Source organism: Trachemys scripta, chromosome 8, assembly GCF_013100865.1.
Source record: "Trachemys scripta elegans isolate TJP31775 chromosome 8, CAS_Tse_1.0, whole genome shotgun sequence".
Lineage (NCBI taxonomy): Eukaryota > Metazoa > Chordata > Testudines > Emydidae > Trachemys > Trachemys scripta.
Genome location: NC_048305.1, coordinates 12,249,609 through 12,272,493, shown reverse-complemented (window position 1 = coordinate 12,272,493; position 22,885 = coordinate 12,249,609). Strand labels below are relative to the sequence as shown.

The 22,885-nt window shown below is 43.4% G+C and overlaps 1 protein-coding gene across 10 annotated transcripts in view; it reads left to right on the top strand.

Annotated features, from left to right (window-relative positions):
• TCF7 (transcription factor 7) overlaps nt 1–21,985 on the top strand; it is a 118,420-nt gene extending 96,435 nt beyond the window's left edge. For 2 of the 10 annotated variants that reach the window (XM_034780417.1, XM_034780416.1), the window contains 4 exons: nt 4,857–4,946; nt 7,858–7,906; nt 10,029–10,101; nt 16,676–21,985. In XM_034780417.1, coding sequence (XP_034636308.1) covers nt 4,857–4,946; nt 7,858–7,906; nt 10,029–10,101; nt 16,676–16,994 — 531 coding nt within the window. In that variant the 3' untranslated portion in view covers nt 16,995–21,985. Of the gene's footprint in view, nt 1–4,856; nt 4,947–7,857; nt 7,907–10,028; nt 10,102–16,652 lie in introns of all 10 variants that reach the window. The other 8 variants (XM_034780419.1, XM_034780418.1, XM_034780426.1 and 5 more) reach the window with 6 other exon arrangements.
• Nucleotides 21,986–22,885: the final 900 nt, after the last annotated feature.

The window sequence follows — 22,885 nt, the reverse complement described above, 5'->3', positions numbered from 1 at the left end:
CTACTTTTTTCTTTCCTTTTACTTTATTGTGCTTGTCAGGAGATTTACTGCAGGTGGCAGTAGGTCTTCAAGAGTGCCTTAACTGTGGAGAGTATACAGGCTTTGTAGATGAACTCCCTTACTGGCTAAGCAGTCTCTCACCTATCCTTATAGTACTGTATCATAATTTTAAAAACTATTTAATCTAAAAAATTAGAAATATCCCTACTCAATGACATGACATGTAACATCGATATTGTTTTGCTCTGGGGCTGATGTGTCTCTCACTTAAGCCGGTTTTATAACTGAGTAACTCCACTGATCTCACAGGAATTGCTCCTGATTTACACCAGTGTGAAACTAGACAAAGTCCTTTGATACGTTTGCCAGCACTGGCCTCATGTACGGAAGCAGCTCTACTGCCCAGCATCAGTCAGTGCCCTGAAGTTACTGGCGATATCAGTCTTTGTATTTTCTGTTTCCTTAACTATACAGAGCATAAAATATTCACAAGCTGATTCTGTTGCATTTCCCACCCATATATAACAATTAACCAGTAGTTTTAATTAGCTATAAATATACTGTAACAAGTGAAAGTTACTGAACTTCCATGAGCTTTGGGGAATTTCAAATGGGATCCTTATTGTTTCTTCACTCTAATTCCATTTACCATAGTTATATCCTCTCTTGGCCATTATTATGACACCTTTATTATCAGCGGAGTTGGTGGCCTTTGGACTTTTTCCAATATTGCTTGCCATTCATTAGGAGAGAATTCCACAACAGTGGAAGATAATGATCTTCATTGTACAGATTCTAGTCCCGGCCTTAGGTTAGCTGCCTACCTGGGTTAACTTTCAATCCATTCATGATGCTGCTGTCATAAATAAAAGGTAAGTACAATGTTGTCTAATCTGGGATCATATGCTGCGTTTACAGGATGACAGACTCACTGATCTGATAGGTCTTTACCCAATCCTATGATTCTAAAGGGGTCCCAAACAAATGTTATGTTCACAGTGTTCAACTAAAACAGGAACATCCAAACATGGCAGCGGTTCGTCTCTCAGCGGGGCTGTGGGATATCCCACTGCCTCGCTCTAGTTCACTGTCAGTCCTGGTCCTGCGGTCGTGGGGGACTGTCGGTATGCTAAGCCTAACTCTTCCATGATTCTCCAGTCAGAGCAGGGATACCAGGGGCAGGTGTTTTTATTTTAAATGACCATTTTAGACAAGTGTCCAGAATAAGGTTGCTGACTAGAACAGCAAGAAATATGCTCTGTAAACATCTCAGCTGTCACTACTGGATTCAACACATGGCAATGTCAGAGCAGCGTTCCCCAGTGGTTGTTGGCAGTGTGAAGCATGATCTGCAGTAACCCATGGGGAAGGCCATGAAGCACACTGAACGTTGGGATTTCAAGTACCCATAGGCTATGTCTACACTTAGGACGGCATGTAGAATACATACACTGCATGGCTGTCTAGCATGGGTATAAATAGCAGTGTAGCTGGTGAAGCACTGCTTAGGTGAGTAAAGTAAAGACATCCTAAGGTTCTGGCGTACGTACCCTACCTGGCTCTCTACACACCCAAGCCATGCCTTCATAGCAGTGTAGCATCCTGCCACCTCCCCCTGCCAGAGACTTTCCCCGATGGGTGTAGCTACACTCTGCAATATGGACATAGCCTGAAGCTATGCACACCCTACATGCTGCAACCACCAGTGTAGACAAAGCCATAGTCACACAAGCCACATCTGGGTCTCTCCAATTCTCTGTATGTTTGTTCTCATCTTGATTAGATTCCTAGAACAGTAGGATCCAACAGCCTTGGTAGCAATTCTGAATCAATTCATTAAACATTAGTGAAATATTATTTGTTTTGTTCTGTCTAGAAATTTGATTAGGTGGTTATATTTATAGAGGATGGGATTTTCAAAAATGCTCCCTGTTGGCCTAAACTCTGCTCCCATTGAAATCAAGGGGAGTTTTACCAGCAACTTCAATGGGAGCAGAGTTAGGTCATTCATAGATGGTAGGAGCTGAATCTCTTGGAATCAAGTAAGAGAGAATTTTGAAACACAAAGCCTTATTTAAATTAGACTCTAAAGAGTATTTTTTAAAGCAGACACCTGATGTCCCTTTAGCACCATTTTCTTTGTGTTCTAAATTGATTTTTTTTTTCTCCTGACCATTCCAGGAATGTTTCTGTGACTACTAACTTTCAGGCGAGTACCAGCTTCCAATAGCTAAACCCTGGTGTAGAGTCGTCTGTCTGAAACAGTCTCATCACCTCTTTACTTTCTAATCTGTGGCACATTTGAGAAGAGCCACTATAAAAAATAAATCATTTCCCCATTTTCTCTTAGCTGTACTGATCATTTAAGCGGCAACCCCATTAAGTGAGGTTTTGTAGGAGTAAGAGTGCTACACTAACGTGCACATTCAGCTTTGCTTTTCTAGTCTTTATTTTGAGGCTAGATAGAAATTCCTAACTAGTTAGCTTGGGACCTGATCCAAAGCCCGTTGCAGTCAGTGGGAGTCTTGCATTTTCTTTTAGCTGCTCCCTTCTCTCCTAATGCTGCTAAGATAAATGATCACGCCACCAACTGTGTTTATAGCCACTCCTTGGCTTCCCAGAATGGCTGTTCTCCAGGTGACTCCTCCTTCCATAAGTCTGCATCTCTCTCTGTGGCACTCCACCAACCTCAGCCAAGGATCTCCTGATGGAACATACATGGGGGAATTTTGCATGTAGCTCTTCAGGGTTCTCAGTGGCGTGTATTCCCCTGGGATGGCTGCTAAACCAGTATCCGAAGCAGCAGTCAGTGGTGTTATGAGTGCCAGGGCAACACCAGCAGCCTCTGAAACAGCAGGTTGCTTCCCCCACACACACACGAAGATGGAGTCCTTCCTTTAACAAAACCGCCTCGTTCTGCATTTCTCCCACTGAATCATTTTTTATTTTTTTTTTTGAGGAGAAGAGTGCCATCTATGCTCTGGAAACATTCTCTCACCCTACCTGCACTTCTCCAGTAGCCCCCATATCTTCTGCTGACCATCTAGGCTCTAGTAGTCTGCTCATCAGCTCATCCAAAGTTGTTTTGGGACAGAAGTGCCCAAAGCCAGGAAGCGGCTGCTTTGTGATTTTTCTCACTGTATCTACAACAAACGCTTTTCTGTCTCCCCAGTTTTGTAACTCAAATGGGGAGGAGGAATCTAGGTCAACGCCCTTGGCACGTGACTTGATATGAGACAGGAAATACAGTTACTCCCACACTGAAGAAAAGCTCACCGCGATTAGGAGCTTTCCACCTTCACTCAAACCACAAGAAGTCATATAAGAAGTCACAGGTCAAAGCCAGCACTGCAAGCAGCCCTTTCATACAGGACAGATTTGCTCCAGCAGCTCTTGTGCGCTTGTTAATAGAACTCATTGGGACACAAAGGGTGTTATTATGCATTCTGTGTCAGAGAAGCAAGTAGAGGATAAAAACGTGTTTCCTTACTAATGGGCAGAAGAAACAGAAGAATTGATAGGCGGGTCCAGAACAGTGAAGAGAGAATTGAAAAAACACAAAACTGGCTATTTTTAAGAGTCCTTAACAACACTAATGTGGTCATGGCTGTTATCACCAAATATTGTACACTAAGAAGAGCATCTTCTCTTCAGCGATACGTCAGCCGCACAGAATGCTGTCAATCCCATGGAAGCTCTTCTGTTCAGCCTTAACATAGGCTTCCTTTAGAGTGCACTGCTTTACTAGCATGAAGATAAAATCTATTTTATTTTTACAAGTTTCTAAAACGCGCCCAGCACTGCACAGAAACATAAAAAGGCATGGTCCCTTCTGCAAAAGGTTTTAATCTCATTTTCTTTGTGATGCAGTGAGGTGACAAGCAATAGGAAGGGAAGTTGTGAGGAATGGCCAGAGTTACGGTAATAAGATCACACAGTGCCTCAGTTGGGCATGGGCATATTTTGTTCTATTCATTAAAAAAAATAATAATAATGGGCCAAACTTACTGCTGGTGTAAATCACTGGGAGAAGCTAAAGAATGTTGTTCAGCAGTTTAGACCCAACGCTAATGTGAGTAGAACTATCAGTATGTAAAACAATTCCAATGATAACACGGGGGAAGGGGAAGACAAGGAGTCAATTGAAATATTGCCCTATGGTGTTGGCAACCCAAATAAAAGAGGGAGTTTGAAGAAAATAATAATCTACTGTGTTATTTAGTAACACAGGCAACATATGAATTTATCTTGACCATATTCTCGAACGTCTACACACTGAAAGAAAGAAGATACCTCTTAGGGTTGTTTAACCAGCCAGTTGCCATTTTGAAGAATCAGTTTTGGCACACCTGGGAAGCAACAAGAAGGGATTTGCTGATTCACCGTTACTGATTTAAGGTTGGGACTAATACTGTATTGTCAATCAAGTAACAGTGCATTACTTTCCTCTTCGGATCTCATTATACCCAGCTTTGCCAACCCCAAGCATTCAAGAGTCATGCCTTAAAAACAAAACAAAAAACCCACACACACCATTCCTGATATTTTAAAAGTAATACAGTTGGGGTTCTTTTTGTTTGCCTTATGCTGTTTGATGAGTAGATCTCCAAATATATAAGGTTCATGATTTCAAGCTTCTCCCTGCAACCCTGAGGGCTATTTTTGTCTGCTGAGATTCTCTCATACCATAATTCTATGAGCTGGGACTTTAAAAACCACCATTGTGAGACTTGCAATAAAGTCTGGGGCGTTGACAATACTGTTTACCTTCTGTGCATGTATTGGATTTATTTAAAGAGATCAGTTACTATTTTAAAACTTTACCATTTTTACTATTTTAATACTTTGCTCTTCAGTCTTCAGGCTCTTCAGCCCGTGAACACACTCAGTTATACTCAGGGCCCCTGGAATTCTGCGGCACTTCAGGGCCAGTTTCTGCGGCAAGGGTAAGAGAATTCTGCAGCGAATGTTAGTCAACTCTGCAGCAGTGAGAACGTGTAGCTGTCTGCCACTCTGTACCCACCGACTCCAGTGTTAGCTGCAGAATTCCAGGAGCCCTGAGCTTTTCACACTTCCATGGCCATGGAATCGCTCACTGGCTATGGAATTTATTTAATCCTCTCACTACACTTCAGAGTACAGTGTGGGCTAAATGTTGCTTTAAAGTCAATGCCCGGTATGTCATTGGACATTGTTCTATTATGGACCATAACAGAACAGAGACAGACGTGAAGAAATTGCAACAAATGGACGATGTGTTTTTTCCATTGAGGTATTGGAAAAAGTTAAGTCTGGGACCAGCCCAGTAGTGCTGGTATCTTTACTCCTGATCTTCAAGAACATTAGCTGGAATGTGAGCATTCAACGCTACCCAGCGACTTATACCCATAAGTCAAGCCTGTGCCAGCAGGGCAGCTGGCATCAGACACTCATTGACAAGCAACAGTGAATGGAGTGCCCTGGATTTAAAATGCCAGCCTTATTTTGCTCAGATGGAGTTTAGTCCAAAGGAGGGTTATCGCTATGTTCTAACCAGCTCCTTCAGTGCAGCTGAATTTGTAACATGGATGTGATCGTAGACTAGAGTTACATAACATGGTTTGACCATACCCGCAAATATCAGGGAAGCAGTGTTAGCACCTTGCTAACAATTAACATGTTTGAGCACAGTAAAAGCTAGAGTGCGGACAGGGCCTCAGTGGTCTCCAAACTCTTAATCACTTTTCTTAAATTATATGTAAGTCTTATGCACCATCTTTGCTGCCTGTTGTGGAATAATCAAAGTGCTTATGATATTGGATTCCAGGACTTTGAAAAATGAGGAAAATATATTCCAGAAAATAGTAGATTTGTGGAACGTGAAGAACAGGCCCTAGCTAGTTGAGCAAATGCTTATTTTAAAAACATTGGCTATGGTTCCACTCAAGGGGACCAGAACATGTAGTTGGAAAAGTGGGTGTTCAGATAAATAAACTGTTTGGCCATCTCACCTGCATTGATTTCCATTCCATGTGCCTAGTGCTTAGCCTCAGAATGGAAAAAAATTCAACCATCACCTCTCTGCTTTTTGGTTACGATCAAGTGTTTTGTTAATCTAACTGGGGGTCGTATTCTCCTGTGACCGGAGTTTATGATCTACCACACTGGGGCATTTCCTTCTCTAACTACTTGACGATGATTTATCTAGAGACACAAAGTGGGTGAGGTAATGTCTTTTATTGGACCAACTTCTGCAGGCAAGAGAGGCAAACTTTAGAGCTTACAGAGAGCTCTTCCTCCAGTCTGGGAAAGGTACTCAGTGTCACAGCTAATTATCTGTCAGTGGCATCCTCAGAACTGCTCATCCTCTCTCATTTTTAGTAACTCCTTCATGACAGTTGAGGAAGATATAGCCTCTCTATAGAATTTGCTACCTATGTTAGCAATATCCCTCCCTATCAGTTTACTCATGCCTTTAGGCACATCCCTCCAAGAGGAGCTTCAGGAAGAAGAAATTCCACCTCCAAGTTTCCTGCTGCACCAGGCTTCTACACTCTTTCAGGCCCCTCCCTGCTGCAAGGCCAGGCCATGATGGTGACTCTCTGCTACACAGGGACCCAAAGCAGGAGGCTCCTTATAGCTTCCTTCTCTCCTCCTAGCACTTTCAGAGATCATCAAGGCACAATCTGGCCCTACATGCCCAGAACTGTCTGTCTATACACAATATATATTACTGCATGTGGAGAGAGATTCTGATTTGGTGAATTCTGAAAAATTGTGTTGCATCCCGTAACTTCCAGTGTATGTTGAAATACTTGTCCTAAGTCATTACCAGTATGTTCCCTTTCCAAGAGGGTTCGCGCTATATCTTTTTGTCTGTCCATCTGTGTTGAGTTGGCATTTATACAGATCAAAGAAGCAGTGTTTCATTCCTGCAACGATTCAGCTGGCCCATTAGCGGCTACCTTGTGGAAGATCCCTAAGCCTGCACAGTCTGATTTGTGGAATAAATCACTGGTTTTGGTATGTGCTTGCATTTGGGAATATGGCTGGCAAAGGAAAGCCCCCACTGTGCTGCCTGAGCACTTCTCTCACTGAAGGGGAGACAAAGTATAAAAGTTGTTGTTCAGGACTCTGTGTCTCTTCCTTTGTATTTAAAAATATGGTAATTCATAGTAGAGTTTGCTGTCTCCAACTGTCAACAAGGTTCTTCAAAATGAATATCAGAGACTAGATAATCTCTGGCAACTGTGAAGACAGATAGCTCTAAACCAGACAGAAAATGAAGCAGTGGTTTCTCCCTATGCTTTTGTTACACCACGCAGGCCTGTGTTCGCCACGACTCGCTAAACTGTAGCTTAACCATGACTGTACATACATCTCTAAAACTCTAAGGAAAGGTTGGTTTTACCAGCAACCTTTTGCTGAAGTTATCAACCGTAGCTTTGAAAAAAAACCCACACACCTTTAATTCCTAATGTGTGGATTATTGATGGGCAAGTGGCCAATCAGGTGCCACAGAAAGCTGTCTGGTTCTGTACAAGGCCCCTCGTTGCATCATCTGTGATGAATGAAATGACAAAAAGGGAGATGTACATATCAGACTGGGCAGGTCATGTTGGGAGGTTTAAGTTTGCTACTGCCCCTGAACTAATAGACCTGTTTTTTTTAATATAAGCAGAAGAGGGCTCATGCTTTTAGTTCCAAAAGTGCTTGGTTCAGTCCTCATGGGCAACAACAGCTCCAGATGTTGTGACGCTTCATGAATTTTACTTATGCCCTATGACTGTCCCTTTCAATTGTTGTAGTCATAATACTGAACAGCCTCCACCAGTCCTGAGAGAAGAAACTAATATTATTTCCCCTCTTGCATCTTAGGGAAAAAAGAAAAGACGAGCAAGAGAAAAGCAGCAAGACTCCAATTCAGGTAAACTAATTGGTACTGAATTCAGCATGTTACTCAGTAGCTTATCACTGGGTGTTGTATTTTGCCATCCAGGTTTTAGCTCATTCGGTCAGCTTTTTAAAGCTAAAAAATGGCATATTTTAAAGTCACAGTAAATTTCTTCTATAACTATCTTGTTCCTAAAAACACATGGGTGGCGTTTATGAAAACTGAGCAAGCGGGATTCCAGACTTGAAGAGCTCTTTGTAGCTCAAAAGTTTGTCTCTTTCACCAATGAAAGTTGATCCAATAAGAGATATTACCTCACCCGCCTTGTCTCTAATATCTTGGTACTGACACAGCTACAATACTGCAGTCAAACTAGATTGTGGCTAATAAATCATTTTTAATAGATGTCACCCCTACAATTTCTTCTGCCACAGAGATATTCAGGGGAAATGCTCCAGTAGGTTCTGAATGGCAGGAGGCACCAATATCCTTTAGGCAGAAGTGATGCCTTTAACCGTTAGATGCATCAATATTGCGTATCTAAGAGCTATGAAACCTCTTTAAAGGCCACCCCAGGGACCACATCACAAATCTTTTTGTAGTAGAAGTGGCCTAAAAGTCAAACAAAATTGCACTGAAAACCATGGGGTACTTTAATGTGGTTGCTAACAACAGAGAGCTCTTTATTGGAGGTGGACCTAGTGCAGATTTCACTGTGTAGATAGATGTGTGTGCACACCCACACAATCCAAAGTTATTCACATCCTAAATTTGGAAGCATTTCTAAATTATCTGTACTAATGGACCTTTGTTATATCACATCCAGAGAAAATGTCAAGGCATATGCTTTGTGTCTCTCATGAAGCTAAACTGCACATTTCTTATAGTAAGTTAATGTTTCATCTCACTTCTTGCCTAGATTGATAACAAATGTAAGATTTCATGTAATATACGTGGTGTAAAAATAAATAATTTCACCCACCACTGGAATGCAGCCCTCCTCGGGCTGGAAGGCAGCTGCTGATTAACGGCACAGAGCAGGAAAAGTTGGCAATTATGAAAGTGAATGAGTAACATTGACACAAAGGTACTGCCCAGATTTCATTTACACTAGTGCAAAAAGTTCACAGGTATCTAAATGAAAATAGGGCACTACCCCAATCAGCCCCTCTTGTCACACAGCAACACTACACAGGACTTTAGGGCAGTACATGCAGAAGAGTGGCTTGTCCATTAGAACTAGAGAGAGACTTTAGGGAAGCAGAATGGAATTGCCCCATATGGGTCTCATTGGTGCTATTTGTTTTCAATCTGCTTCTGCAGTATTTTCCTCTTCTGTTTTAATATATGAGGACTCAGTTCTTTGGGCGGCCATTTAACCAGGGAGCAAGTAAGATTTCAATACAGGAGGCAATGGGTGGCTGTCTGATTTGGCAGCATTTCAAATCTAAGAAGTTTGACGTTCCATAAGAAGCAATTAATTTCCAGGTAAATTCCTAGCTTTCCTGTAACTGAGTGTTGACTGCCTGGTCTTGGCTTTGTGGAGAAGTGGTTGAGCTAGGAGAACACCAGAGGTGGGAGGGACCAAAGTCTCCAACATCTGTAACATGAGGCCATTTCCCAAACATCTCCCCCGTCCCCCGCACTGGGTGTAATCTCTCTGAGGCTAGGTCTACACTACCCGCCTGAATCAGCAGGTAGAAATCGACCTCTCAGGGATCGATTTATCACGTCCCATCGGGACACGACAATCGATCCCCGAATCGACGCTCTTACTCCACCAGCGGAGGTGGGAGTAAGCGCCGTCGACAGGAAGCCGCAGAGGTCGATTTTGCCGCCGTCCCTACAGCGGGGTAAGTCGGCTGCGATACGTCGAATTCAGCTACGCTATTCACGTAGCTGAATTTGCGTATCTTAAATCGACCCCTCCCTCCCCCCGTAGTGTAGATGTAGCCTGATACTTGCCTAACAATCCCTTTTTTACAGGAAAGTGGGGTCTGAATAGTTCCGTTGCTGAAGAATTGGATTTTAGTCTGTTAGTTTTGTCTTAAGTGGCTGAAATGATGTTGCATCTTTTCTTCTTCCTCCTGCTCCTCCTCCTCCTCTTTGTGCCTCTGTCTTGCCCATTCTCCGCCACGCATGCTTCTGTGTTCAGATCCCGCCTCTCCTAAGAAATGCAGAGCTCGCTTTGGCCTCAACCAACAAACGGACTGGTGCGGCCCATGCAGGTGTGTATCAGAGAAACTCTACTCTGCTTTTAGTGCCTTTTCCTCAGCGCATTGTTTTCCCCCCTGTATGTGGTTTTATTTTTCATGCATGTTTCTATAGTGCCCTTGGCTCCTAACACACAAAACAAACTACTGGCATTGCTAAAATTTGTTCCTTCCAAACTGGGAAGGTTTTCCCCGGGTATCATTGTTGTGGGCTGGTATTGCTGAAGGTTCCCCCCAAATTCTTTCAATTTCTAAGAGAAGAGAGTTAAAGGGACGTATGTTGTCAAGGTTGCTAGATCCAAAATTCGACACGTATTTCTTATAGCAGGTTGATGAAGTGCATGTAATAGTTTACATGTTTTATTAAGATTCATATTTCACTGTTCCTGGGAGGCTGATCTACAGGGTCAGAGGTTCCTACAATGGTGCACATGTGGAATGGAGGAACACAAATGCTTATTCCCCATCTTCCTATTTCCAAAGAGGGACCTCCTGTGGAGCCTTTTTCCCCCCTATATGGCCACCACTTTGAGGGCCCATACAACGTACCCAAAGTGCTGCCTTTCCCTATTTACATTTGGGACTAAAAATGTACATTACTGTAGTACGCTGCCATTAGAACAGTTAGTGCCCCATGCAATGAGATGTTCTGAGGACTCCACCAACTCAGGCTTCCAAGGAACGAATGAGGGACTAGAATGAAATACCTTGGCAAGTGAACAGAATGAGTAATACCTGGGTCAGAGTGTCATTAAGCAGTCCCAGGCATGAGAGGCCCATGACCTACTTCTGGACAACCATCTATGGAGTAAATGCAGCCTGAGCAGAGTAGAGGGGTGTACGGTTCTCAGTACAATCTGATGAGTCACAGGGCATTATAGTTCCATCTTTTGGCTTCTGTCTAGCAAAACCTGAAAGTTATTTGCATTGTATTAAAAAGCAAATAACCTGAATCTCTAAAGGAATATGCAGCTATGAGGGGCCTAGATGTTGGCTGATCACAGCCTGTGATGCTGGTACATTCTTGGCTGGAAATGGGGGCTTCCAGACTGGAGCTTCAAAAAACACTCTCTTCTGATTGATCCAGGATGTCAGATACTGGCTATCCTTCAGAGACCGCGCTATTTAACGGGCAGTGTCCTGATGCAAGTTGTGTAGTTAGATTGGTCCAATTTCCAGCATATCAGTGGTCATAAAGAGTCTTAGTTAACCCCTTGTATTCTCCTCCTACACAAAATCGCTCCTCGTCTGTATTTGATCTTTCCCCGGGGGAATTCTTTGTATAGCCCTGAAAATTCCTCATTTCCCTTTTTAATACAACACACCCTCATGATGCCACCACAATCACCACCTTTCTGACCTTGGACGACTGGGGTGCCCTTGGCAGCGCTGAATGCTGCACCTAAAATTGGTCAAAGAGCCTCTTGTGTGATGTAGGCCTTTCCTAGCAGCAGTGCCAGTCAGGGAATTGACAGACCAGGACAAAGTGTTGAATCTGGGTCTCCCATGCAGCCCTGAAGAGCACAATTCCTAGGTGTGTGGGCAGTGTTCGTATTTTTACTCCCAAGTTTATTTGAGATCTCTTAATTAGGATGCAGTGCTAACACTTTGCTTTGCCTGATGTTGCTTACCAACTAACACGCATTGCTGGAGTGCTCCTAAGACCTTAGCATGCTTTCTTGTTTTTTACCCTGACATCTCACATACTGTATAGTAGCAGCTGTTCTGCAATTCCAGGTACTAATACACAACAGCCAACTTGGGGGCTTCAGAAGTGTATGCTTTCTCATCATTGACATCTGCCTCTGACAGAAACCTCCAGAGAATATCCATTCCAAAATGGGAGAGAATTAACTGATTAAAATGCTTTGTCCCCTCAGAAGTTGTATCTTCATCCGGGAAAGCTTGGTTCTATTAGACTCCGTTTCCAGCCCCAACATTTAGAGGAAAGATAGTGGAATCTATGTAATTGGTGAACTAGTCTAAGCAATCCATTGAAGTCTCCACAGCTTGGGTCATGAGGTGTATTTTTGTGTCCATTTATCTTTTAAGTTGCATAGCCTACATGTAAATTTTAGGCCTCAAGGGTTAATGTATCTAATCAGGCATGGCAGGTCTCCTTATGGTTTATAATTTTACTGTTTAAAGAGGGAGTTATTCAATTCATTAACCTTTCCCCTCCCCCACACAGATTTTTTGATTGAGTATAAAATACAGCAGTCAGTTTTCTTCCTACACCTACCTCACACACAGCAGCAAGTGCCTGAGGTGGCATGGGGAAAGGACTTCACCATGGGCTTGTCTACAGTGGAAAATTCTATCCCATTAGAAGCCAGGTGAACATTCAGTTTACACAAGGACTGTCATGTTTAATACCATACCTGCTGGTTCACCCTAAAGTGAACCACAGCACTGACACTTTGAATATAGAAATCCTAGAGACCAGGTGAATTGGGAGCAATGTAATAACTTTAGTCCAGGCCTTCTTGCTGTAACACTGAGAATACTGTCTTAACTCCTCCTGCGTACTTACAGATAACTAAACGTAGGCTAAATCTTAGCATTTCCGAATAGATTGAACAATGGAGTAACCTGTCAATGACTCACTGCCAAGTAAGTTTACAGAGAAGATGATTATTAGTACATGCACTGTTGAAGCATCCCTCCTCATAGTCTGTGAATGAATGGGGCCCCTGGAGCTACTCTTCTGCAGTGATGTATGGGGTGGACTGTATGACCCAAGTACCTTTCTCTTCTGCCTGGATTTGCTTTTCAAAGTGGTTAGAGTTTGTCCTACAAAGGGATCTGGTCCATAAGACTGGGGTCATGTGAGAATAGAGGTAGTGGAATATTTTAGTGAATATTTGCTGTGAATTTACCCATTTTCTTTATTTGAGAATGGATTTTTCACAACATCTGACCAGCTCTGTTTAATCTCAGTCCATTGAGAAAAGGTGTAGAACGGATTGTTTTGAATCAAGGGTTTGGTTAAGGTCAGTCCAACACTTCCCCCTATTCTACCTCCATTACACTCCTCCCCAGTATCGGAGCTTCTTATAGGGACAATTCATGGTCAGCTTTCCTCACCCAGAAGGTACATTGGTTGAAGTGTGAGCAATGGAGTTGTCATGGCAGCTGCTATCTTTTCCTGAGCTAATTAAACCAACAACTGCAAGTGGCCTGTCCACCAGTATAAACAGGCGTTCTACCCTCCAGAGACTCACAGGCCAGACAATTCTATGTCTTCGTGACTCTGCTGACTTTCTGCCTTCTCCAGGCACCTCCCCAGGGACAATGCTGGCCCTAGATTCATTAGCATCCCAGACTTGAAGGGATTTGGCATCTTCTGACCACTTTCCTCCTCTGGCCAACCCACCCAGTCCCCTCCCCTGCAGTTTTTCCTCCTCCAGAAGGTGGTCCCTGTTCCGCTACTCATGGCTGAGCAGGAGCACGTTTCAGTCTTAGATATGCCCCAGAGTGCTCTGTGGTTGTGCTTTAATGCAGGCACTGAACAGCCAGTGCAAAGAATTTGGGATTCAGAGACACTGTGGAGGCCTAGGCAGGATCGAGGGTCCCCTTCAGGAGGAACCAGGGTGGGCAGATGTAGGAAGCAGTTCAGAATAGCACTGGGGATAGATCTGTTCTTCCATGAGGAGCCATGGGTGGCCATCTGCTATGCCTGAGGCTGTCTCTGTCTTCTACCTGATCCCCTCTTGTGGATCAGGTAGAAGAACCAGAGCGAGTGGCACTGCAGCTAGAATGGAGGGACATGAGCGCCCTACCCCTAATTTGAGTCCAACTTTTGAAAATGTTGGCCTCTTTTCGATCCTCTGGGGAAACTGCCATCCTTTCCCCTGGCTAATCCTGAAGGGGAAGGGCAGAACGGTGTAGTTATCCTTCCTTGTTTCCCCAATGACTATGTTGTTCCCAAATCATTCTTCCTTGTGCCTTTGTTTCCACTTCAAACTATAGCCGTAGAAGAGTTCAGGTTGGTGCACCCCTCCTCCTCCACTGAACAGGGATGTTACCAACATGCTCTCGTTCTTGGGTTCTCAGAACGAACTATTGGTAGGTTGTCAAGCTACCATAAAAATGATCGCGTATTTACTAACAAATGTTAACACATGTTACAGGTCTTACCAGCTGATTGTTTAAAATACATGTATAGAGAGAAATCTTTTTGTCCTGCACTTCAAGTGTAGCCATCTCTGGGGTAACCCACAGCCCACATTACTTAACAACTTGGAAAAGAGAAGGAGTCTATGGCCTACTGAAATAGCCATGGGGAAGGAGGTAGGCAATTAACCTCAGTGACAAAATCCAACTGGGATAACACCCCTATTCTTGGGAGAAGGCCATGAGTGATCTGAAAGCGTTACATCTGATCTGAAAGAACCGCCAGTAGCAGCAGTGATCTCAGAACCATGACTGGGCACTGGCTCACTCTGGATTCAGTAGGTGACACTTTTCCCTTTGAATTACCAGCACCATGTCACTTCCCAAAACACTTGGGCTTTCCCTATATCCTAGCCAAGTACCTGCTTAGCTTATGAGATCTAGCTGGACCACGGCTTAGTGTGGTCTGAGTGCCAGAACATTGCATGGTCGGCTGTCCAAACACCCTCATTAGTCATTCCCTTCCTACTGCTCTGTAAAACCAGTATTTTGAAGTACTTACAGGACTGGAAAGGATGAGAATAAAGGAGCTGTAGAAGAGGACTCACCACTGACACACCTCCTTGTGGCTGGTTGTGGCATAGCGTGCTCTCGGTGTCCCCTGCCAACAGCTAGTCAGGCTCTGTGGTGCACATGCTTCTTCTGGTGACTCAACCCATCCAGCCAGGTCACTTTAAAGTGTCTCCTCTTCCAGGGAAACCAAAAATCCAACAAACAATTGTCCAGCATACTCAACTCTTTGACCCAAGTCCCAGCTTGCTAGTCCTTCCACTCCTGGTTTGCAGGGTCTTTGCATAACCTTTGTTGCCAACCAGGGAACCCAGGTCCTCCAGCCCAGAGACCTTGTTACAAACAGGCAAGGTCTGTCCATTCAGGCTCCCTACTTCCACCTTGAGCTTCTCCCTTGCTGAGCCAGTACATCAGCCCCTTCCTAGGCTCACCACACACCGACATTGCCCCCCAAGCTACCAGAGGTCTCAGGCTTTACCCTTCCTGCAGGGCCTGGCTTGCAGGATTCCCCTGGCATTCTCCAAATCCCCAACCAAAAGTTCAAACTTAAACCACTGCTGTCATTGAAGTGGAGTTCTTCACAAGCCTTCTGCAGTACTCTGCTCCTCAGCTGAACACCAGCACCATCTCCCCAGAGTTTTGGCCCCAGTTTGAGACCCACTACTGGAACTATCTCCCCTCTTACTGCTTTTCCAAGTTCTCTCTCCTGACATCTATAAACCCATTTTCAGACAGCAGGGTCATCTCCAGCTGAACCCTCTCAAGCCTTTTAAGGAAACCTGACTCACTTCCAGGTGGCTCTGCTAATTTACCTACTTGGCACCTCTCTAGTGCTAGCAGGTGCATTAATTGAGCATTCAGACTCCTGCTAACCCTCTCGGTACCAGTGTGGGCTTTACACCCTATCACAGGGGCCCTCACTTAAGGACCTGCTGTCTGGGCCAGATAACGGCAGCCCTTTCTGTGCCTCCGGTTCATTGTCAAGTTACCAAGGCTGAGCGCCTCTAACTGAAGGGGTCTCCCCTCGCAGTGACCCACTTCTATAGTGGGTATGACTCTTTCCCAGCCATAGGCAGTACCAGCTTTCTCATACAAATGCAGCATTGCCCATCTTCCCAGAAGTGACCTTGGGCCACGTAGGCACAAAATAATATTTAGCACTTGTTTTCTTGACCCTCATATACTCCACTTGACTTGTGTTTTGAGCTCTGAATAGTCACACTAGAGGTGTTGAGAATAATGGTATCAGCTGAAGCTTTATTTTTTGGCTCATTCTGGATTAGTCTAATTGTCCATTCTTATTAGATATCAAAAATGGTTAAACTCGTTAAGGTTACTGATCTGTATAAAAGATCTATAGAACAACTATCTTCTTGTCACTGAAAAAAAGATGGTCTTCATTTGCTAGGGCCTTGGGTTCTTTATCCACCAGCCTAAAGTAAGGCTAAATGCTGTCATGCTGCCACCTAGTGACAAGATTTGGAAACTGAATGTAATCAAAGACAACACAGGCACAGTTCAATTCTTGAGTTATGCCGATTTGGTTTGACGTTACTCTGCATTTACACCAGTGCAGCTGAGACCCGAATTTGGTCCTCCACTTCTGTTCTGCACACTGTCAGCCAAAGGCTAGCTCCAAATACTTTTGGACAGCCCAGTTACAGTTATCTAACAAAGAGTAGCAGAGAGCAATAGTTACAGGCCCAGAAGAGAGAGGCTGTTGGCTCAGCATTGAAATAAATTGAATTTTTATTTTTTATTTTGTAATTTGATGTTCTGTCTTTAGCACTCATTTCTGCTGTGTGCCCTCTGTTTACAGTGAATACTGTAATGTTTTCATTTTAAATATATGACACTGTAAATTCACCCTTTATTTACAGATAACTCTCTTCACTGTTCTTAGGAGGAAAAAGAAGTGCATTCGGTACTTACAAGGAGAAGGACCCTGTTCCAGCCCAGTTTCTTCCGATGGAAGTGCTATAGACTCCCCTCCCTCTCCTCTGGATACACTCCAATGCATATCCTCTGCTTTTACTTCAGACAAGCTTGCTACATCTGCTGATTTCGCACACAAAGAACAACGCAATCCTTTCCCCACCTCTATTCATGTCAAAAGCGCTCCATGCTCCTCTGGACTGACCACTCACTGCTCATCCACGCCACATGTGTCAGTAGCGTCCAGCGACTCCTCAAAGTACAGTGTGCCATCAACAGGAACATAGTACCACATTGTACAAGTCAACACTTACTAATGCATGGGGCACTTTGCTTTTACCAAGTGGTTTTGCTGCCCATTGAAATGGACTGGAGGCTCATCCAAATTACCCATCATGCTGTAAAACTGTGTTTTCAAAGTCAAGGGACAGCTGTGTCCTGAGCCCCCAACTGATTCAAAGATGCTGGAATAGTCAACGTTTTTATCTAGAGCAAAGATAGAAAAATGGTGTCTCCCTCCATAAAAAGGGTGAAATGAGGACTCGCCAAAATTAAAAATGCCAATCAGTAAACAAATCTTTCATCCCCACCCTGAGCTTCCTTTTACTGCATCATCTGCTCAAGTAGCTGAAAGTGAAAGCTAACTCCCTGGCTTGTTGCATTAGATGGTAGGTGCTATAAATCTTAAGCATTGGTTTCTGTTTCTTGCATCCCAAACAGCTTTGAATCATAGTCAGTCACAGATCTCTGGCAGCTCTTTCACCATGGAGTTAGGAAAGCCCGTCTCTGTCTGAGAGCTAAATGTTAGGAAGCTAGATTTCACTCTGACGGGCTTATAAGAAAAAAGTGAAATATAGGCAAATATTATTAAACTTCTTGTTCGAGGACAAGAAATTATTGGTTACAGGTAACAGGTCTTTACAGACATGTCAAGTTCTCTTAGCATACAGAATGGCAGACAAACAGTGAGAGCGCTCAAAGCAGAAAAGGAAGCTTGGACTGGCTGCTTGAAGGTCTATCTAGCCAATGTTTCATTGTTATAGAGCTAAAATACAATAGTAACATGTCGGTCAGGTGCAGAGTCCTCCTTGCTGCTCAAGTTCTTCACAGTAAACACTGGAGAATCAGACCCCTTCAATGGAGGACCTTGCAAGGCTCAAAGTAGACCCCATCTGCCATTAAGGCCTTGATCCTACAAGTCCTGGCACAATAGCTGCAGCAGGGTCCATGAAATTATTAAGAATCAGCCCAAGTGTAAATAGAGGCTATATGTAAAGTCAAAGCATGGCTTGCTGCACAGAGCTGATGTAAGTCTCAAGCCCCTGTGCACTCACTGCCTTACTCTTACAAACCCAGGGTAGAGTTAACAGGGGATGTGGGCTTGAGCATGATGCTCATCACATTAATGAGGTGCTTACCTCCACTCTTCCCTTTTCAGCCTCTCCCCCCTTGGAGGCAGGGATTTTGAAGCAGAACACAGTCCCTGCTGCAGGGTTTTGCTCCCCATCCCCTTTAACCTCAGGTGTCACTCTGCAGTGCAAGATCAAGCTCTCGGTGTGGTTATAAGTGAAATGAGCTGGTATACAGCTTCGACTAGCTAGTTACACTGTAGATTTTACAATGCAAATGATTTCCTCTCTGCTCCCTTTCCCATCTAGTGGCTGTCAAACATTAATACAGTCTCTCTCTCGCTCAAGTGTCTAGGGATTTCTGATATTTATATTTTGAGCCTGGTAAACAAAAAACCTTTAGGGGCCAGATTCGGATCTCAGCTCCACTGATGTAAATCCAGAGTTATTCCACAAAAGTAACTGGCATGACTCTAGATTTACACCATTGTAATTAAGATCAGAATCCAGACCCTTGTGGGTTTTTTCCTGCTTTATAAAAAAACCTATTCTAGAGCAGTGATTCTCAAACTTTCGTACTGGTGACCCCTTTCACATCACAAGCCTCGGAGTGTGATCCCCCTTATAAATTAAAAACTTTTTAAATATATTTAACACCATTATAAATACTGGAGGCAAAGTGGGGTTTTGGGTGGAGGCTGACAGCTCATGACCCCCCCCCCCCCATAATAACCTCATAGGCCCCAGAGGGCTCCCAACCCCCAGTTTGAGAACCCCTGTTATAGAGTGAAGAGAAAAGTACCATAAAACATGGGGGGGGGGGGAGGAGAGGAGGGAAGAGAAGAGGAGGAGAGACTTTTTTAATTATACAGGATAGGATTTAGAATACTGAGTACAAACTTAAACTAGTAGTATATAGATAGGCTTGCAAGAAATTTAAAAGGACCTTTCAGACAAACTATTTTTGTATTTTTTTCTTAAGGCAACAAAAACTTTTTTTTACATATGTTTATTCCAACTCATGAATAGGTTTCTATATCAGAGACTGAAGATCAGAAAGCTGCTTATAATGTAGAGCTCTATAGTGATTGGTTCCCTCCACCCCATTTAGTTCCTGTTGCTTCAAGCTGCTGTAGATTTTTTGGGGGGGGGAGGAGAGGGGACCATGCAAATTCTTTACAAGAAAATCTAAAGTGGTTGCTTTATTAATCTCCATTCTCTGTACAACTCTAACCTCCATTAGTACTAATGGAAGTTACTCTAAAAGAGCTTATTTAACCCTCAGACCACTGGCATTGTCTAAACTGCCACACACATATAAATAAAAGCATATTCTGACAGTCACCACAGCGTTAATGGTGTAGCACTGGTTCAATATTTGAACTAGTAGCATTTGAATGATTTCCAACCAATGTGGAAGACAGCATGGCCAAGTGGTTAAAGCTGAGGTAGGTGTCTATTTGCAGCTTAACCACTGACTGACCTTACCCAAGTCTCCTCACCACTCTGTGCCTCAGTTTCCCCATTTGTAAAATGAGAATGCTAATATTTTTTTCAAGCACCTTGAGATTCTCAGATGTAAGGTGCTGTGGACGTGACAAGTAGTAGTAATAATATTAAAACCACAATACATGGTTCAGCTATAGCATGGATTAGTGGTTGGATAGGTTAGTCAAAAAAAATTGGGTGTGACAAGTGAAACTTGCACCTACAATAGTTGTGCAAAACAAATGTAACCTACTCCCTCAGCAGACACGAGAGGCGAGTACAAGTGGACAAACAGAGGTGGCTAGCTAACAGCCCAGGATGCTATTGGGGAAAGTCCTGCTGTATGTAACGAGCACCCTTTGACCAAGGGCCAAACTCAATGCTGGAGTAAACAGACATCACTACCATTGACTTCAGCATTCAGTGGAAGTTGCACCCACTTAGTCTAATGCTAATTGGGACCCCAGAAGTGCATGGCAGCATCTGGCATAGCACAGGGATGCACTAAATTGGGAAGGGCTGCCTGATATCAGTCTACTCTTAGTTGATTTCCATTTCCCACTGTTGCAGGAGCTGCTTGGTGGCACTCTGGCTAACACCCCCTATTCCTCCTACAGCTTTTCCTCTTCCCCCAAAGTAGGCAAGTGATGTTTGCATAGTTCTGGAAGCAGGATTAGATCCCTTTGCAACTTACACCCATGTTCTGACTGATGTACACTATCACTAAACGTGGCCCTTAACCTCTAGCCTTCTTCTGACTTTAAAGCAAAGCAAATTATATTTTGCATAGATGTACACACTCAGCTTTTGACCCTATCCTCTGCTCTCAGACAGCAGCGTGGAGGGCTGTAACTCCAACTTACACTGGTGTGTGTAACAGAGCAGACTTGGTTTATTATTCGAAACATGCAAGGAGACCTTGAAGCTGCCCATTCCAAGGAAAAATATTGAGTAAATGTTATCACCTTTTACAACATGCCACAGGAAGCCAAAACACAGATCCTAAGTTTTTTAAATACCAAAAAAAAAAAAAAATTAAAAAAAAAGTCTTTAGCTATGCTATAGGAAGTTTTACTTTTTTAAAAAAAGAAAACCTTGCCTGTAAATTTTTACTGCAGCAAGATTTAGTTCTCATATGACAATTTCAATTTTTTTTAAATTACCCATTTGATTTCCTGTTTGAATGTAGAAGTCACAGAAATACCACTTCATTAAGTCAAGTAAAACCACTGTATGTATGTAGCACGGATAAGTGTTTTGCAGCTGTACTTTCATTTGTCCAATAACTATCCACCATATACTGTAATTTTTTTTTTACTTCACTGAGTTTGTATTTTTTGGCTTTTATGTTCAAAATATGTTTATAAATAAAGAAGCGTGCCAGCCTGGCCCTTCAAAAAGGGCCACTGGAGGTTATAATCCTATAAAATCATATGATATGATCTCATTTCTTACTATTTTAAAGATTCCTGTGTTTCCTCCCCACCTGTAGGCAGCAGGGCTTTTTAGACTATTGCATGTAGCTAACTGAGTATATGAATGACAAAGAAATCTGCTGCTTCAGCTAGTTGCATTCTCCATATCACCAATCCTCTTTTCCATGCACAAGGGCCTAGTTCAGTCACCCTTTGGACTGGCTCAGCTAACAGCTGTATCTGTTACTAAACATGTCAAGGGGAAAAAGCCAAACAGAAAAGAACACGAGCACAGCTCAGAGGGGACGGAAGCAGCCTCATTTCTTTAAGCATTTTGAAAATGAATGTAGTGCTGATAAAAGATGCCCCTTTATTCACATCACTGACAGAAGCCTGGGCTACCGCCTCCTGTATTCTACTCAACACATGCTATGTCCCAATAACCTAGAACTACCACCTTCATATGTGAGGGGAGCTCCTGCTCCACCTCCTTACACAGCTGACTGATCTGAGCAGTCCAGTATGTCACTGTAGTCCCATATCCTCCCCCCTGCAACAGTCAAAAACCTAGATGCTTTTGAGAAAGGCATAAGAATCCTGCAATAGGCAGCTATAAAATATGCACTATCCCTACCCACTCCCCTGGATCTCATCCTGCTCTCTAGTAGACTGGCTTTAGCTCTCAAACATGAGCCTTAGTCTTTCTTCCAAAGCTTTCCCCCTTCATTAGTTAGGACAACCCTGGTTGTTCTTGATATCCATAGAAACCGCCTATCCCTTTTTGACTCTGGTTAAGTTCACCCTACCTTATCTGCTGAAAGTAAGACAACTAATATTTCACAGGCTCCTACTGCCCTTGGCTGGTTTTGAACTGGCACCGCAGAAGCTGAAGCCTGTAGTCCTGTAATAACTCCTGAGCCAATCAGTTCCCCAGAGACACATTTCTAATGCACACTTATAAAGGAAGATGTGTAAAGGCTAAAGGATGAGCTGTTGGATTTAAATCTGGTTAAAACTGGAAGAGTTGAGAGATTAGATTACAGTATCTGATTAGCAACAGCTGATTAGCTGAAAGTTTGGGGGCAGGGGAACCACTAATCCAAAACTACCTTGACTTGTGCTGGGGGTGGGATGGGCAGGGTTCTTTTCTCCAGCTCACCCAAACAGGAACACAGTAGGATACAGAGCAAGTGCTTTTTGGGCAGTAGATTAAGGCCCCGGCTAAAGCATGAAGAGTTGCTCCCCTAAACAGAGGCATAATCCGCTATTTTGATGGAGCAGCCCCACCCCCGCACTTCTAGTTTTCAGAATTAGCGTAAGGAGTACCAGGGAGCATACTTCCTACCTTAGTCCCTTTAACTAGGCCTGTTCTCCAAAGACCTCCACACAGCACTTATCACATTGCTTCTCCCTTCACACACAGCTCAGAGGCACAAAGACAAAGTTTTGCCTATGCTCATCTCCCCAGCAGAGTGGTCCTTAGCACACAGATTTCTATTGACAGTGCCTCAAATCAAGGGCACCCATAAACTCCCCTCTGTAGCTTTGCTATTTGAACTCACTTAAGGCAACAAGTAGCATTTTAAGAGGGCATGTTCTGCTTTGAAGAAAAAAATTTAAAAAATCACACTACTTTCCCCAAACTTTGGTACAAGCACAGCCAGAAGTCATTTTAGAGCAAGCTACTCCACATCTACTTACGAGCTGGAGATTCGTAGGTAACAGCCTCAAAACCAGTCTTGAATGCCTGCAACTGTTCCCGGAATGGCATGGGTAACACTATTTCGTGGGGTAGAAATGGTGCTGCGCTTCTCCTTGGCTCAGTAAGTGCTGACGTTATCACAGCCCTCCAGCACTATGCTATGATTTTTTATTTATTCTTTAAAACACTAGACTAGTTAGAATATCAGCTCATTGCTCCAAATG